Source organism: Salmo salar, chromosome 14 (genome assembly GCF_965601325.2).
Source record: "Salmo salar chromosome 14, fSalSal1, whole genome shotgun sequence".
NCBI lineage: Eukaryota > Metazoa > Chordata > Actinopteri > Salmoniformes > Salmonidae > Salmo > Salmo salar.
Window position 1 is genome coordinate 70,711,030 of NC_138304.1, and position 18,837 is coordinate 70,729,866.

At 43.6% G+C, this 18,837-nt stretch overlaps 2 protein-coding genes across 4 annotated transcripts in view; one reads left to right on the forward strand and one right to left on the reverse strand.

Annotated features, from left to right (window-relative positions):
- LOC106569996 (polyhomeotic-like protein 1) lies at window positions 1–14,924 on the forward strand. Of its 2 annotated transcripts, none has more exons than XM_014141827.3 (15): window positions 1–112; window positions 1,143–1,261; window positions 1,601–1,711; window positions 3,596–3,673; window positions 4,423–4,560; window positions 4,805–4,969; window positions 5,265–5,346; window positions 5,427–6,451; window positions 6,559–6,682; window positions 6,955–7,124; window positions 9,297–9,387; window positions 9,500–9,587; window positions 10,987–11,140; window positions 12,414–12,624; window positions 12,970–14,924. In XM_014141827.3, coding segments are annotated over exons 1-15 (2,709 nt in total). In that variant the 5' UTR covers window positions 1–111; the 3' UTR covers window positions 13,122–14,924. The 2 variants fall into 2 exon arrangements, with proteins under 2 accessions (XP_013997302.3, XP_013997303.3); XM_014141828.3 differs by lacking the exon at window positions 1–112 and adding an exon at window positions 457–620.
- Window positions 14,923–18,837, reverse strand: part of LOC106569995 (tyrosine-protein kinase STYK1) — a 17,544-nt gene continuing 13,629 nt past the window's right edge. For both annotated transcript variants that reach the window (XM_082961131.1, XM_014141825.3), the window contains 5 exons: window positions 18,691–18,768; window positions 18,147–18,361; window positions 18,003–18,043; window positions 17,759–17,855; window positions 14,923–17,589 (listed from right to left, as the gene is read on the reverse strand). In XM_082961131.1, coding sequence (XP_082817257.1) covers window positions 17,394–17,589; window positions 17,759–17,855; window positions 18,003–18,043; window positions 18,147–18,361; window positions 18,691–18,768 — 627 coding nt within the window. In that variant the 3' untranslated portion in view covers window positions 14,923–17,393. The remainder of the gene's footprint in view (window positions 17,590–17,758; window positions 17,856–18,002; window positions 18,044–18,146; window positions 18,362–18,690; window positions 18,769–18,837) is intronic.

Below are 18,837 nucleotides of genomic sequence, written 5' to 3' on the forward strand. Positions count from 1 at the left end.
ACTTCATTTGGACATAGTCTTTCAACATGATTGGGACTAGGTGATGCTGACAGAGACCATTTTGAGTGACAGGTTTAGAGCTTGACGTTTCGAGGGAAAGAAAGTGGCCAAAGTAAGTACATTGTTTAACCTCGTTTTAAAATGTAATGGTAGTTTTACTTATAAACGCATCTTAGTTAAACGGTTTCGCTCATTTTACAAGCATGAAACAATGATTTCTGGAAAATGTGTGAATGGTCACACAATTGGGGTAATCAAATTCATTGTAGCGGATGCACAAGGCTGCTCGAATTATTATTTCATGATGCAGCTACAGTGTAACAGGAAGCATCACATACATTGTCGCAATGAATTATATATTAACCCTGTTGCAGGTAGATATTACGTTGTAACTATGTTGTTGTTACACATTGTGGCAGGCGACCTACGTGCGCCGTCATTCCATTGCGCCGGAAAACGACAAACATCAGAAGGAGGCGTTGTCCTCCACCCAAATTTATGCAAACTGTCAACAACCTAATTGAATGTACAGTAATATCGTCGTGCAAAAGGACTTGTTGCATACTGCTACGCATTGAAGTCGAGATAGAAATATAGGTGGCAATACACGAACGTCCACGGTGAGCAAGGGATTTGCAGCATACGGTGCTCATGGGTAGCTAGCTAGTTACAGTAGCTAGCTTTTGTGCTAGCACTGTCTGCAACTAGTTACTGTAGCTAGCTAGTTAACCACTGTACTAGCTAGCAGCACTCAACTTGCTTTTAATTATAGTGAAACAAGTGAGCTGCATAACATGTGGATAGCTAGCTATCTAATAATGTTTTACCTCGCAAGCGACTAATAATGCATGTATTACTAGTTAGGATGTATTGGATTTATGTTGCATGACAATCAAATGTTTGCAAGCAGTCACGTGAAGGAGTGAACGGAGGAATGACATTCTTGATTGATAGATACAATCTTGTCAACATGTAAATATAGATGTTAGTTATCCAGGCATGACAGATATATTCCACGCCTTACAGCTCCACATAGCTGTAGTGTGAATAATATTTTACCTTCCACCAGTGACTGATAGCCAGGTCTTTTGACATTGTTTTCTAGGCAGCATTTGATTGAAAGCTTCTCTTCTTTTCCTCAGTGATGGAGACAGATGGGGACCAAAACCAGGGCTCTACCAATGGAACCACTCCATCGGGAGTGAACTCCCGCCCCTCTCCAATGAACTCCATGTCCCTGTACGAGAGACAGGCTGTGCAGGTCAGTACGTGTGGGTGTGCGTGTGCACAGGTGTGTATGCATATGAATGGGTATATCCTATGCCTTTTTCTGACATGGCAATCACAAATTGTATTCAGAGGTGCAGGTCAGTACGTGTGGGTGTGCGTGTGCACAGGTGTGATGCATATGAATGGGTATATCCTATGCCTTTTACTGACATGGCAATCACAAATTGTATTCACACAGGATCATCTGTAATCCTTGCCTGTAGCGTTGTTGTCTCATTATCACTGTGTAAGCGCTCGTATATCAACCTGCAGGCTATTGACAGTGCAATGTCATTACTCCCTCCCTTTTTTGTATCTTGTGCAACTGAAGGCCCTTCAGGCACTGCAGAGGCAGCCCAACGCAGCGCAGTACTTCCAGCAGCTGATGCTGCAGCAACAGATCAACAGTGCCCAGCTACAAAACCTGGCTGCAGTACAACAGGTAAAGAACCATCTTTATGAACCACACCTAGAGTTAAAGTGGGAAGTTTACATGCATTTAGGTTGGAGTCATTAAAACTCGTTTTTCCACCACTCCACAGATTTCTTGTTAACAAACTATAGTTTTGGCAAGTCGGTTAGGACATCTATTTTGTGTATGACACAAGTAATTTTTCCAACAATTGTTTACAGTTTATTTCACTTATAATTCACTGTATCACAATTCCAGTGGGTCAGAAGTTTACATACACTAAGTTGACTGTGCCTTTAAACAGCTTGGAAAATTCCAGAAAATGATGTCATGGCTTTAGAAGCTTCTGATAGGCTAGTTGACATCATTTGAGTCAATTGGAGGTGTGGATGTACCTGTGGATGTATTTCAAGGCCTACCTTCAAATGCAGTGCCTCTTTGCTTGAAATCATGGGAAAATCTGAAGAAATCAGCCATGACCTAAGAAAAATAATTGTAGACCTCCACAAGTCTGGTTCATCCTTGGGAGCAATTTCCAAACGCCTGAAGGTACCACGTTCATCTGTACAAACAATAGTATGCAAGTATAAACACCATGGGACCACGCAGCCGTCATACCGCTCAGGAAGGAGGCGCGTTCTGTCTCTTAGAGATGAACGTACTTTGGTGCGAAAAGTTCAAATCAATCCCAGAACAACAGCAAAGGACCTTGTGAAGATGCTGGAGGAAACAGGTACAAAGGTATCTATATCCACAGTAAAACGAGCCCTATATCGACATAACCTGAAAGGCTGCTCAGCAAGGGAAAAGCCACTGCTCCAAAACCACCATAAAAAAGCCAGACTACAGTTTGCAACTGCACATGGGGAGAAAGATCATACTTTTTGGAGAAATGTCCTCTGGTCTGATGAAACAAAAATAGAACTGTTTGGCCATAATGACCATCGTTATGTTTGGAGGAAAAGGGGGGATGCTTGCAAGCCGTAGAACACCATCCCAACCATCAAGCACGGGGGTGGCAGCATCATGTTGTGTGGGTGCTTTGCTGCAGGAGGGACTGGTGCACTTCACAAAATAGATGGCTTCATGAGGAAGGAAAATGATGTGGATATATTGAAGCAACATCTCAAGACATCAGTCAGGAAGTTAAAGCTTGGTTGCAAATGGGTCTTCCAAATGGACAATGACCCCAAGCAGACTTCCAAAATTGTGGCAAAATGGCTCAAGGACAACAAAGTCAAGGTATTGGAGTGGCCATCACAAAGCCCTGACCTCAATCCCAAAGAAAATTTGTGGGCAGAATTGAAAAAGTGTGTGCGAGCAAGGAGGCCTACAAACCTAACTCAGTTACACCAGCTCTGTCTGGAGGAATGGGCCGAAATTCACCGAACTTATTGTGGGAAGCTTATGGAAGGCTACCTGAAATGTTTGACCCAAGTTAAACAATTTAAAGGCAATGCTACCAAGTACTAATTGAGTGTATGTAAACTTCTGACCCACTGGGAATGTGATGAAAGAATTAAAAGCTGAAATAAATAATTATCTCTACTATTATTCTGACATTTCACATTCTTAAAATAAACTGGTGATCCTAAGTGGCCTAGGACAGGGAATTTCTTAGAATTGAATGTCAGGAATTGTGAAAAACTGAGATTAAATGTATTTGGCTAAGGTGTATGTAAACTTCCGACTTCAACTGTACCAATAATGCATGCTCAGAATAGTGGACATTAGTGCTGTTTTAACATGGTCAGGTTACGGTTGGTTTGCTATTTTAAAAGGCAGAATGTTTAGGGTAGGGTGGCAGTACAATATGTTGAAACATCATCATAAGGTTTGGTACATAGTCTGTTTTTTTCTGCTCTAAACTATGGCAATGGCTTTTTGCATTATTCCTTGTTGTCCCTGTTCTAGGCCACCTTTGCTGCCAGTCGCCAGTCCAGCCCTGCCACCAACAGCACCTCTCAGACCACCAGCACAACAGTCACATCTGTATGTTTACACATACATGCCTCTTTCAGAATAAGCACAGCACACAATCATTTTTATTTCACCTTTATTTAACTAGGCAAGTCAGTTAAGAACAAATTATTATTTACAGTGACGGCCTACCCAAAGGCAGAAGGCCTCCTGCGGAGACGGGGGATTAAAAATAAAAATAATAGGACAAAACACATCCCAAGAAGAGAGACACCACAACACTACATAAAGAGAGACCTAAGACAACAACATAGCATGGTAGCAACACCACATGACAACAACATGGTAGCAACACATCATTGCAGCAGCATAGCATGGTACAAACATTATTGGGCACAGTCAACAGCACAAAGGCAAGAAGATAGAGACAACAATACATCACGCGATGCAGCCACAACTGTCAGTGAGAGTGTCCATGATTGAGTCTTTGAATGAAGAGATGGAGACAAAACTGTCCAGTTTGAGTGTTTTTAGCAGCTTGTTCCAGTTGCTAGCTGCAGCGAACTGAAAAGAGGAGCGACCCAGGGATGTCTGTGCTTTGTGGACATTTAACAGAATGTAACTGGTATCATTGACACAAATACAGCTTCAAATAGGGAACTCCAGTGATATTTGCATGAAAAACATCATTTTCAATTTGAACATCTGTGACATTTTATATATTTGAGTTAGTGGCACTTCCATTGTTTAATTGTCTCCAAACTAGTCAATACAGTTTGCTTTGGTTGTTCTCAAATTCACTTTTTTTCTTTCCCCTTCAGGTGAACGTAACCACTTCTGGGGGAGGGGCCATAACCAGCACCCGCGCTATAGGCCCAGGCTCTTCTGGGACATCCACCATAAGCCAATCAGTGCTGCTGGGTGGGAGTGCAGCAGGACAGGGACAGATGTATCTGAGAGTGAGAACACATGCACCATTGCCTGATTCACACTATATGGCCGACCCGAACAAAACTTTGCTGGCTCAGATATTTTCAGCACGGTTCCAATTCCACTACAGTGGATTCATAACCAGGTCAGCACAGTACAGCTTAGCTTGGTGTGGTTCGGGCTTGGCTCAGGAGTGTGAGTATTGTATCTGCTTTTGTCATTTGTCTCCATGAAAGGACTGTTTGATTGACAGTCTCTTTTGTTGTACTGTAGGTGAACCGGTCTCTGAGGGCTCCCCTCTCCTCACAACTCATCTTTATGCCTGGTAGCACAGCAACTGCTGCCATGGCAACGGTCACCCAGCAGCCACAGACTCAGCAGCAGCAACAACAGGAAGTTACACCTACTTCCTCCAGCAACCAATCAGACAATGACCAGGTATGGATCAACTTTGTATTTGTGACTGAGAGCATTGGAGTGAGTCCTGCTTTAGTGATGTAATCTAGAATAGCTTCTTCCCAGATCTGTTGTTGCTGTCTTGCCAGTTCCTATGGTCATTACAGCACAAACAGATCTGGGACCAGTAAAAATCTATCATTGTTGTGCAGTAAAACTACAGTATTATACTCTGAAATTGGTGAAACTCTTGCTTGTACTTCTCTTGCGTCCCTCTCTCTGGCCTCTTCTTTCCATCAATCCTCATAAACTCATCTCCCCTTTCTCTCTGGGCCAGGTGCAGAACCTGGCTCTGCGATGTGTCGGCAGTCCCAAGGGGGTCGGGGTCAAGACTGAAACCCCAGAGAGGGGTGAAACAGGTGGGGAGTGAAATCGCAGCATACTTAGCTTTACATACTTACTTGCCTGTTAGTTATTCATTTCCCTCATTCTTTTCCAGCGACCTACTCCCTTATACAGTCATCTCACCAGCAGTTCAACCAGTCCACTCAGCAGTCTCCCACTAAACCAGCCCAACTGCAACAGTCCCACATCAAGATCCCCACCTACATCCAGAGCTCCAACGCCAACCTCTCCTCTCTCAACCTCAAGACGGGCAACCACCACTCCAACACCCCCTCCTCACCCTCCACCTCTGTCCCACTCTCACAGCTCCTCCTTTCCGGACCCAACTATGGCCGGGGCGGGGCTATCACCACGGTAAACTCCGCCACCACGGCGACGCACATTCTGGTGCCCACCTCCAGTGCACCCACCCAGTCCCACAGTTACCAGATGGGTGCTGCCACCATCAAGCCCAATGTTAGTACTCAAACGCTGGTGGTTCAGCCTCTGCAGAAAAGCACTATTAACGACAAGGGAGGCCATGGGAACGGTCCCATTCCAATCCAACCCAAAACTCAACAGGGTCTCCGTATGCCACTGCAACTGCCCTCCCGCAACCCACCTCCCATCCTCCCTGCGCCCCCTGCCAACAACCAGACTAGTGCCGCCCAGCCTCCGCCGCACATCCCAGTCCAGATAGTAGGGGCCAGGCCAAGCTCCATAGGAAACCCCCAGGCTTTGGCCTTGGTCCAGGCCCGGAACGCCTGTTCCCAGGACGGAGCTACCCTTCTAAATAGCTCCAACAGCGCCAGCCTCCTCACCATGGTGGCCTCCATCGCATCCAGAGAGAGAGGGGGTATAGGCAAAGGGGCGGGTCTAAAGAGCCTTCAATCAGCCCAGGAAGCCCTCTCATTGGCCCATGTTTCTCACGTGCAAGCACAAGCCAATCAGAGCCCTGGGCTGAATCAAAATCAAAATTGCACCTTGGCCACCAGCATCTCCTCTCAGTCCCAGGCCGCCATCTCTCCTCCCAACCTCTCCCGTTCCTCCCTCACTCTACCCCTGCCGTTGGTTGAGGCGAGCAGTGCATCCACTGTAGTGGCTGCCAATGGAGAGTCTGTGTGTCCTCAGCCTCCGCAGGTGAGTTGTTCCTTACTGATAGCACTGATGACACTATAAATTACTGATGTTTCTAAACTACGTATTAGTTGTCGATTCCATTTGTGAAATAATGACATTCCTCAAAGGGTAAGTCGATGAAGAGGAAATCCGAGTCAGACGCAGCCAATGAGGAAGATGGTCCCCCTCCTCCCCACCTTGTTCCTATGAGTGAACACTCCCCTGCTCTCTCCTCCTCCGCCATGGAAGCAGGTAAGGAGTCAGCTACGAATGTGCCCACTTGTCTTAAATACTTTGCCTTTCTCATTCCTCTCTTTTACAACCACTGGAAGGATAAGAGTGCAGGGAGACCATTTTCCACCATAGCCCAGCCACCAGCATGTCAAATCCCCTTTGTTTCATACCTATACATGACTCCAAAAACCTCATGTTTGCATAGATTTAGACACTGGCCAGTCAGCCTTGCTCAAATTGTTCAAAAATAAATGATCAAATCCTTTCTCTCCCCACAACTGTCTTTTAAGGCCCTGGTCCACCTTCTCCCTCTCCCTCTCCTTCCCCTGCCCTCTCGGTGTCCCGTATGGGGGGTGGCCAGGGGGAGAGAGCCCCCCCTCCACAGGCTGTGGTCAAACCCCACGTTCTCACCCACCTAATAGAGGGCTTCGTCATCCAGGAGGGAGCTGAACCCTTCCCTGTATGTACAGTTCACCTTAGAGTAGTTGTGGTTCTCATATACAATACAACATCCATTCATACCCTTTGGGGATATACAGTGCATTCGGAAAGTATTCAGACCCCTTGAATTTTCTAAAATGGATTTTTTTTTACAAATGCCCTCATCAATCTACACACAATACCCGATAATGACAAATTGAAAACAGGTTTTAATAGTTTTTTGCAAATTTATAAAAAATGAAAAACAGAAATACCTTATTTACATAAGTATTCAGACCCTTTGCTATGAGACTCGAAACTTAGCTCAGGCGTATCTTGTTTCCATTGGTCATACTTGAGATGTTTCTACAACTTGATTGGAGTCCGCCTGTGGTAAATTCAATTGATTGGACATGATTTGTAAAGGCACACACCTGTCTATATAAGGTCCCACAGTTGACAGTGCATGTCAGAGCAAAAAAACAAGCCATGAGGTGGAAGGAATTGTCTGTAAATCTCTGAGACATGATTGAGCAATCGGGGGAGAAGGGCCTTGGTCAGAGAGGTGACCAAGAACCCGATGGTCACTCTGACAGAGCTCCAGAGTTCCTCTGTGGAGATGGGAGAACCTTCCAGAAGGACAACCATCTATGCAGCAATCAGGCCTTTATGGTAGAGTGGCCAGACGGAAGCCACTCCTCAGTAAAAGGCACATGACAGCCCGTTTGGAGTTTGTCAAAAGTCACCTAAAGGACTCTGGTCTGATGAAACCAAGATTGAACTCTTTGGCCTGAATGCCAAGCGTCACGTCTGGAGGAAACCTAGCACCATCCCTACAGTAAGGCCTGGTGGGGGCAGCATCATGCTTTGGGGATCTTTTTCAGCGGCAGGGACTGGGAAACTAGTCAGGGTCGAGGAAAAGATGAATGGAGCAAAGTACAGAGAGGTCCTTGATGAAAACCTGCTCCAGAGCAAGCAGGACCTCTGACTGGGGCAAAGATTCAACTTCCAACAGGACCACGACCCTAACCACACAGCCAAGACAACGCAGGAGTGGCTTTGGGACAAGTCTCTGAATGTCCTTGTGTGGCCCAGCCAGAGCCTTGACTTGAACCTGATCGAACATCTCTGGAGAGACCTGAAAATAGCTGTGCACATTCCCAATCCATCTTAACAGAGCTTGAGCTGATCTGCAGAGAAGAATGTGAGAAACTCCCCAAATACAGGTGTGCCAAGCTTGTAGCATCATACCCAAGAGGACGAAAGGCTGTAAATACTTAATGTAAATGTAATATTTCCGTTTTGTATTTTTTATAAATTTGCAAAAAAATCTAAAAACCTGTTTTTGCTTTGTCATTATGGGGTATTGTGTATAGATCAGTGGTGTAAAGTGCTTAAGTAAAAATACTTTAAAGAACTACTTAAGTAGTTTTTTGGGGTATCTGTACTTTACTATTTATATTTTTGACAACTTTTACTTTACTTCACTACATTCCTAAAGAAAATAATGTACTTTTTACTCCATACATTTCACCTGACACCCAAAAGTATTTGTTACATTTTGAATGCTTAACAGGACAGACAATGGTCCAATTCACCCACTTATCAAGACAACACATGGTCATCCCTTTTGCCTCTGATCTGGCAGGCTCACTAAACACAAATGCATCTTTTGTAAATAATGTCTTGAGTGTTGGAGTGTGGCCCTGGCTATCCATACATTTAAAAAACAAGAAAATGGTGCTGTCTGCTTTACTTAATAGAAGTAATAGGAAATTATTTATACTTTTACTTTTACTTTTGATACCTAAGTATATTTTAGCAATTACATTTACTTTTGATAGTTAAGTATATTTAGAACCAAATACTTTTAGACTTATACTCAAGTAGTATTTTACTGGGTGACTTTTACTTTTTCTTGAGTAACTTTCTATTAAGGTATCTATACTTTTACTCAAATATGACAATTGGGTACTTTTTCCACCACTGGTGTAGATTGACGAGGAAAAAAATATTTAATCCATTTTAGAATAAGGTTGTAATGTAACAAAATGTAGAAAAATTCAAGGGGTCTGAATACTTTCGGAATGTACCGTATAACATCTGATGTAAATAATGACATGTACTGTAGATCAAAACAATATTATCAATAATTCCCTTGAATCAGTAATGTTGTACACAACACATTTTGTTCCTGTATTTTGATTGACAGGTGAGTGGGCCGGTGAAAGAGCCAGCTGGAGAAGATTTGGCCATGGACAATCCAGACGCCAGTCAGCCTAAGACTGTGAATACAGCTGCAGGTTAGGCTCAGACCATAGTCCAAGTCACGTTTCCATCAAAGCCACTGGTTTGACTACAAACTGTAATTAATCTAGTTCTTTAAACCCCCCTTTTCCTGTTCTCTCTTCCCAGTGCTGAAGTGTGAGTACTGCAAAAGCTTCGCCCCAGCCAGACAGTTTAGAGGGACCAAGCGCTTCTGCTCCTTGACCTGTTCCAAGAGGTAAAGTCATAATATAGTACAAAGTCACTGCAGTGTTCTGTGTCTACTATACTGATTTTCTTTTATACCCAACATGTAATGTGTTGGTCCCATGTTTCATGAGCTGAAATAAAAGATCCCAGAAATGTTCCATACTCACAAAAAGCTTATTCCTCTCAAATTTTGGGCCCAAATTTGTTTACATCCCTGTTAGTGAGCATTTCTCCTTTGCCAAGATAAATCCATCCACCTGACAGGTGTGGCATATCAAGAAGCTGATTAAACAGCATGATCATTACACAGGTGCATCTTGTGCCGAGAACAATTAAAGGCCACTCTTTAATGTGGAGTTTTGTCACACACCGCAATGCCACAGATGTCAAAATGTTGAGGGAGCTGCGTAATTGTTATGCTGACTGCAGGAATGTCCACCAGAGCTGTTGCCAGAGAATTTAATGTTCATTTCTTTACTATAAGCCGCCTCCAACGTCATTTTAGAGAATTTGGCAGTATGTCCAACCGGCCTCACAACTGAAGACCACGTGTAACGAAGCCAGCCCAGGACCTCCACATCCGTCTTCTTCACCTGCAGGATCATCTTAGACCAATCTCCCGGACAGCTGATGAAACTGAGGAGTATTTCTGTCTGTAATAATGCTCTTTTGTGGGGAAAAACTCGTTCTGATTGGCTGGGCCTGACTCCCCAGTGGTTGGGCCTGGCTCCCAAGTGGGTGGGCCTATGCCCTCCCAGGCCCACCCATGGCTGCGCCCCTGCCCATTCATGTGAAATCCATAGATTAGGGCCTAATGAATGTATTTCAATTGACTGATTTACTTATATGAATTGTAACTCAGTAAAATTGTTGCATGTTGTGTTTATATTTTTGTTCAGTATATATGTCAGTGTACATTGAGTGTACAAAACATTAGGAACACTTTCCTAGTTGCACCCCCTTTTGTCTTCAGAACAGTCTCAATTCGCCGGGGCATGGACTCTACAAGGTGTCGAAAGTGTTCCACAGGGATACTGGCCCGTGTTGACTCCAATGCTTCCCACAGTTGTGTCAAGTTGTCTGGATGTCGTTTGGTTGGTGGACCATTCTTGATACACACGGGAAACTGTTGAGCGTGAGAAACCCAGCAGCGTTACAGTTCTTGATACACCCAAACTGGTGCGCCTGGCAGCTACTACCATACCCAGTTCAAAGGCACTTAAATCTTTTGTCTTGCCAATTCACCTTCTGAATGGCACACATACACAAACCATGTCTCAGTAGTCTCAAGGCTTCAAAAGCATTCAATAAGGGATCATAGCTTTCACCTGGATTCACCTGGTCAGTCTGTGTCATGGAAAGAGCAGGTGTTCTTAATGTTTTGTACACTCTGTGTATGCCTACTATATGTCTCCCTGTTGCTCCAGGTATAATGTGAGCTGCAGCCAGCACTTCCGCCTGCGACAGGGGCTTCACCTCACCCACTCTGACGAGGACGGAGTCCTGAGGAGGAGGGTTCCCCACAGGACCAGCTCCGAGATCGCCAGTGCCAAAATAGCCGGGAGACCCTTACCAGTCAAGGTAATGGTCAGTTCATCATTGATAGTTGTAAACTTGTTTTTGAGCTGGCATGGATGACTGAAGAGCAATATTCCCTCAAAAGAAATTCCGGCACTGAGCAAATTTCAGGTCTGCTGGGTGCAGAACGTTGTGAACATTCTGTGCATTTTCCTGCTTGCGTTTACTGTGATCACTGAGGCTGTACCCGCTTTAAGTTAGTTTTAACAGTGGCCATGTAGGTTACAATGGAGAAAATGCATCCCATAACATTTTAACATGGAAATAGCTGTTCTATCATTCAGCCTATAGTAGCAGCCAATGTGTAGTGTTCAATGTAGGCCTTCAATCCATGAGACTTTAAAAAAAAACATGCACGGCTTGACATTAACCTGTTTATCCACTTGTCCCTGAGACAAGAAGGTGACTGAAAATGCTGTTGTGGTGTTTGATTCAAAAACCACTTTACAAAATGCATTATTATTATCATACCATTATTACAGAAAATCTGACAAATTATGCTACCTATTGGCCACATAGCTTATTCAAGCCTGTCTCAAAATACAACACTGCCCCTTTAAGACAAAAAAAAAGCTCTTTACCTGACTCGCTTTTCAAAGATGCCTAGAAATGTACACGCTTTGTGCCCATGTAGGAAGCAATCACTCCCCTATTTCTGACTACAAATTATCTATAACTGGGCTAACAACTCACTAACTAGCAAAGGATATGAACATGCATGGCTACATGCAGCTCTTGCTTTGATCTCAAAACAAGCTCATCTACTCACGACTGCTCATGCTGTAAACACAGTCCAGTTGAAAGTAAATGGCAGAGATCCATATATGGCAATGGTCTATTTGCATATAGGCCTACTGCAGCTCTGATTGTTTATGCCTCACCGGTCTGTACAGTACGGACTGAGTAGTGTGTGTCAATGCAATAGACTCCTACTCAGATGCAATAGACTCCTACTCAGATGCAATAGACTCCTACTCAGATGCGTTATGCCTACAACAAATATCTTGCGTAGTTGGTTTTGTTTCAGTATGTTGCATTGAAAGTAGCTTATATTGCATTGATTTGATCACATTTCCACAGTAAAGGAAAACAGTGATAGTGTTAACAGGGAAAACTCTAGAACAGTGGTCACCAACCTTTTCTGAGTCAAAATGCAAGCCAAGATCTACCACTCAGAATTTTAATTTAGGGGGAACAGTGCTGAAGGGACATGGCTATCCAGTGACTACCTTGTTGCACAAACACCTCTCATACAGTCCTGGTTCATTGTCTACAGTGCCGCTCCGAGTCCAGCCGTTCAGACGACGTCTCCAGTTGCGAGGAGGAAGAGGACGACCCCATGTCCTTCTCCCCGGCCTCCTCCTCTTCCTGTCACCAGCCTCCCCCCACACTCCGATTGGAGGGCTCGGCGGCGCCCCACTTCCTGCCTGGCAGCCCTGCCCAGTGGAGTGTGGAGGAAGTTTCTCAGTTCATATCATCTCTGCAAGGTTGGTACCACAGAGATGAGCTGTATACTGTAGACACCATTGGTTGATACAGTTCAGAAGGACATGCGTTGTCATGCAACAACACACAAATGCTACTCTTTTTGTGACTTTTGAAATCTTTAAAACAGTTATCGTACTTGTTTTTTTTTTTTTTTTTTAATCTCAGTGTTATTCTATGATAATACGATTGCTATTGTATTTTCACCATTGTAAATGCTATTCATGTTATTGTCTTGCTTACCGTCTCCCCCCCTTTCTCTCGCTCTCTCTCTCGCTCTCTGTCGCCCTCTCTTACTCCCAACCTCCCTCTTTCTCTCCGTCTCTCCTCCTTTTCTCCTCTCGCAGACTGTGAGGAGCTGGCAGCCCATTTCCTGTCCCAGGAGATTGATGGACAGGCCCTGCTGCTGCTCAGAGAGGAGCATCTCATGTCCACCATGAACATCAAGCTCGGTCCCGCCCTCAAGATCTGTGCCCACATCAACAACCTAAAAGACTGAGAGGAAGGATGAAAGGAGCAAAGGAGGGATTCTGAAATACTCCCCCCAAAATAAAAGGAGAGAAAGAAGGGATGGAGAGAGAGAGAGAAGAGGTGACAATATGGCCATTGAAATACTTTTTAGCTGTGTTAAGTGGGGTCCCTGTTGATTTTATTATACACTATATGTACAAAGTATGTGGGCATCACTTCAAATTAGTTGATTTGGTTATTTCAGGCACACCCGTTGCTGACAGGTGTATAAAATCGAGTACACAGCCATAGGTTAACATTGTCAGTAGAATGGCCTTACTGATGAGCTCAGTGACTTTCAACATGGCACTGTCATAGGATGCCACCTTTCCATCAAGTCAGTTTGTCAAACTTCTGCCCTGCTAGAGCTGCCCCTGTTTCAGCATGACGATGCCCCCTTGCACAAAGCAAGGTCCATACAGAAATGGTTTGTCGAGATCGGTGTGGAAGAACTTGACTGACCTGCAAAGAGCTCTGACCTCAACCCCATCGAAAACCTTTGGGATGAATTGGAATGCCAACTGCGAGCCAGGCCTAATCGCCCGACGTCAGTGCTCGACCTCACTAATGCTCTTGTAGCTGAATGGAAACAAGTCCCCGCAGCAATGCTCCAACATCTAGTGGAAATTCTTCCCTGAAGAGTTGAGGCTGTTATAGCAGCAAAGGGGGTGACCAACTCCATATTAATGCCCATGATTTTGGAATGAGATGTTCGACGAGCAGGTGTCCACATACTTTTGTCCATGTAGTGTATTTTGTCAAAACAAACATAGAATGAAAGTGGAAAAGATGAGGCTTCTACCCACAAGACGTGAACCTTCAATGTAGAGTATTATGTTACATTATGTGAGTGAGTGAGCAAACCCTATATATATGTGTGTAATGTTTGCCTATATATTTAAATATACCTTTGTTGGCTGGACTGCCTTTGTTTACGCTGTAGAGAATCATTGCGTTATCTCTCTGTGGAAATTGTGGCCTTTTTAAGTAGTTTCGACGAGCGAAAATAGAACTAGAACGGAGTCGTCCGTAAAAAATAAATGACGTGTTTCTTATCATTCCGTATTTTTACGAGCAGTTATGTATGGTAAGGTCATGTAAAGCAATGGACCGTTGCCTTTACCAACCATTACTGAGGAGTAGCAAATATACTGGCCTAAGGATCAATAGAGGGTGACATTTTCTGTCCGCTGAAATTAGAAAAAAAATGTACAATTGGTGCACAGGATTTATATATAAAAAACTTCCTTTTTACAATGTACGTGAGGTGGCAGCAATAATCTATGAGGATCTGAAGTACTGGTACACCTGATCCAAGTTATACCGTCCCATTGGCTACTGTAGTTTTCCAAACGTGTTTCAGATTATATGCCCTCCTGTCTATTTCAAATGTTTGTGTTTTTTTTGTAAAATCTTTGCAGTTTTACACACAGCATGAGCTATTTACAGTAGTGGACAGAACATGTCACCAAGGTCGTGTTCATTAGGCATCAAACGGACAAAAACTGACTGAAACAGGGAGGGACTACCTGGACTTGTCCAATAAGAAACACAAATTTTCTCGCTGCATGCCCTAATGAACATGACCCTGGATTGTGGTCTTCCTCATAGCTTTCCTCATAACTTCTACCTATCCAAGGCTTTTGTTACAGAAGCAGTGACTGTGGCTATTATGAATAATCAATCATCTTATGTTTCGGTCCTCTGCTAATTGTGTGTTTACGTTATAAGCTTGGAGAAGGCGAGGTCAATATCATGCAAAAAAATAAACAAACTACTAGGACAAAATGGAGGGGTGGTAGTGCTTTTATTTTGAAACTGATTTGAGTGTTGTGTCGACTGAACGTTTATTGTGTGTAATAGCTAGTTGTGCTCTTTACTTTACAGTCCTTTGATTGGTTAAGACTTCTGAGTTTTTTAAGTCATATTTGTTAGGCAGGGATCCCAGCTCAAATAAGGATCACTTTGCTTTGTTGAACAACAGATGCCTTAAAGGGAAATATCAAATGATGTATGATATACATGTATGGTGCATTTTTCATCATCATGATGATGTGGCCGGTAACAATTTGCTTCTTAAAAGTCCAATACTGCATCTTGGAAACTGCTGACATGCAGAACATTTTGGGATTGTATAAAAGCCGACTAATGGAAAAATATTTATAAAAGATAGTTTTTGAGTGGATTTACTTACTTTCCCTGCTGGGCTAGGTTTTATTATGATGAGGCACTTAGCCATTTCTATTTGGTGGCACTGTGGTTGTTTAAAGGGTTAAAGTGCGAGTGACCATGTACAGTAGAAATATAGAGCTAGTGTGGGATAGAGACCCAGGTAGGGCCTTGGAAGTCACTGGCATTAGAACCTGCAGCAAAACAGGGAATCTTCATTTTGTTGTCCTTCGGAGCCACACAGATATTCAGTGGGACAGTGGACAAATATAGAAATATACATATATTATTCTTTAAATACACAATATAAGTACAGTGCCTTCGGAAAGTATTCAGACCCCTTGACTTTTTCTATATTTGGTTAGGTTACATACAGCCTTGTTCTAAAATGTATGAAATAGTTTTTTTCCCTCATCAATCTACACACAATACCCCTTAATGGCAAAGCAAAAACAGGTTGTTAGACATTTTTTGCAGGTTTATAAAAAATGTAAAAACAGAAATATTACATTTACATAAGTTTTCAGACCCTTTACTCAGTACTTTGTTGAAGCACCTTTGGCGGCGTCTACAGCCTCGAGTCTTCTAGTGTATGACGATACAAGCTTGTTGGCACACCTGTATTTGGGGAGTTTCTCCCATTCTTCTCTGCAGATCCTCTCAAGCTCTGTCAAGTCTGATGCGGAGCGTCGCTGCACAGCTATTTTCAGGTCTCTCCAGAGATGCTCAATCAGGTTCAAGTCCGGGCTCTGGCTGGGCCACTTAAGGACATTCAGAGATTTGTCCCAAAGCCACTCCTGCGTTGGCCTGGCTGTGTGCTTAGGGTCGTGGTCCTGTTGGAAGGTGAACCTTCGCCCCAGTCTGAGGTCCTGAGCGCTCTTGAGCAGGTTTTCATCAAGGATCTCTTTGTACTTTGCTCTGTTCCATCTTTGCCTTGATCATGACTAGTCTCTCAGTCCCTGCCACTGAAAAGCATCCCCCCGGCATGATGCTGCCACCACCATGCTTCACCGTAAGGATGGTGGCAGTTTTCTTCTAGACGCGACACTTGGCATTCAGGCCAAAGAGTTCAATCTTGGTTTCATCAGGCCAGATAATCTTGTTTCACACGGTTTGAGAGTCTTTAAGTGCCTTTTGGCACACTCCAAGCGGGCTGTCTTGTGCCTTTTATTGAGGAGTGGCTTCATAAAGGCCTGAATGGCGGAATGCTGCAAAGATGGTTTTCCATCTGGAAGGTTCTCCCATCTCCACAGAGGAACTCTAGAGTTCTGTCAGAGTGACCATCGGGTTCTTGGTTACCTCCCTGACAAAGACCCTTCTCCCCCGATTGCTCAGTTTGACCAGGCGGCCAGCTCTTGGAAGAGTCTTGGTGGTTCCAAACTTCTTACATTTAAGAATGATGGATGCCAATGTGTTCTTGGGGACCTTCAATGCTGCAGAAATGTTTTGTTACCCTTCCCCAGATCTGTGCCTCGACACAATCCTGTCTCGGAGCTCTACGGACAATTCCTTTGACCTCATGGCTTGGTTTTTGCTCTGACATTCACTGTCAACTGTGGGACCTTATATAAATCAGTGTGTGCCTTTCCAAATCATGTCCAATCAATTGAATGTACCACAGGAGGACTCCAATCAAGTTGTAGAAACAGCTCAAGGATGATCAATGGAAACAGGATGCACCTGAGCTCAGTTTCGAGTCTCATAGCAAAGGGTCTGAATACTTATGTAAATAATGTATTTCTGTTTTTTGCAAAAATGATTAAAAATCTGTTTTCTCTTTGTCATTATGGGGTATTGTGTGTAGATTGCTGAGGATTTAAAACAACGTAATCCATTTTAGAATAAGGCTGTAATGTAACAAAATGTGGAAAAAGTCAAGGGGTCTGAATACATTCCGAATTCTGTATGTGTTAATACCTGAGTGTTTCATCAGTCACTTATGTTGTATTGAGCATAGTAAGGGACCTAAAGATAAACAAGTTGTGTTGTTTTGACATTCAAAACGCTCTCCCAGCAGTCTTCATGATAATGTGAGAAAAGCAACACTGAACGTAATGTAGACCTTAATTTAAACGACCATCGCAGGAGCCAATCAGAGAACAACGTAATTGTAGGCCTCTCCAAATCCCGCCTCCCGCAGGTACTTCTCAATGTCCAGTGGCTCAGGCACTTGAAGAACTGTCCTATTGTTGGCACTCTTCTCTCCTGATTGGAGCTTCTGGATCACCTCAGCCAATGCAGGGCGCTCGTGTGGAGCGAACTGGCCGCAGGACTTGATTATGGAATACCTGAAAAAGATACAGTAGCTTTTGTAACCAATGTAACTTGTTTTGTGGTAATCGTTGTGGCCATCTTTACCAATGTCGAAGTGAACTATTACAGCACTGTTATAATCATATGTTTTCTGTCGTATATCAGGTAATTATTCATGTATTATTACTTAATGTGGTCTCTTACAGTGAGTTAGAACAATTAGCTGGTCTCTTCTGAGACTTTCCTCTCTGGAGGTATTGAAGAAGATCACCGGCCATTACATTAGGGAATGGCGGGTCACCTACAAAGTGGAGGAATAAATTATGAATTAGGGTGTGTATACAAGATAAACATTATAATAATGAGATAAATGTTTTTCCGATTAGTGATGGTTATAGCAGTTCAGTAGACCAGTAATGATACATTATTTATTTAGAAAAGCATTTACCTAGTGTCACTATTTCATGGAGCAGAATACCAAAAGACCAGCTGGAAAAAAGGATGGTCGGAGAGTTCATTGTGGAAGTAAAAATATCACATGTATTTTTGATAATTTGTGTAATGGATATGTCCAATCAGATTGGCGACTTACATGTCACTGCTTTGGCTGACAGGTCTCCTTGCCAATACTTCTGGAGCCTGCCACTTCCTCATCTCAATGTTCTGCAGCTCTCCTGGAGTTCCTGCTTGTGTTTTCTTACAGTATGCTGGACCCAATCCCCACAGTTTAGCCGTTAGGTCTCGACCAACCAGCACGCTCCGAGCTCCAACATTGCCATGGATACAGCTCTGACCGTGCAGGTATTCCTGAATACACAATTAGAGAGGATGTTGTGTTTTAATATGGCTATGTGACATTCAAGCGTATGAAAGCCATTCATACAGACGAATCAAGTAGTTATGGCCAGGAGGTAAAACTCTTGGCCCCTACCAATAGGTTCAAATCAAATGATCATTTACATCAGCGGTTGTCACAGTGCTTATACAGTTCTGAATAAGAATGATGTAATCATCAGATTGACATTTTATAACATACGCACTCAACTTGAACTATCATTTTTAATTGTAGACAAAATGACAGAGATGGATGGATCACTTGACGTGTGGGAAGGAGAGCGAGAGGGAGAGAGACCAACCAGAGCAGAAGCCACTTGTCCTCCCATGGTGAAGATGCGCTGCTCTGTGATATCGCATGGGGACTCCACACCTGTGTCCTGCCAAGAAAGAGCACTGTGAGTTTCCACTCACACTATCACTAATGATCATGTCCATATTCACTGTAG

Coding starts and splice junctions, on each gene's coding strand:
- LOC106569996 (XM_014141827.3), top strand. Junction 1,262..1,600: donor ACGAGAGACAGGCTGTGCAG/GTCAGTACGTGT, acceptor GTGCAACTGAAG/GCCCTTCAGGCACTGCAGAG. Junction 9,588..10,986: donor TCCTTGACCTGTTCCAAGAG/GTAAAGTCATAA, acceptor CTGTTGCTCCAG/GTATAATGTGAGCTGCAGCC.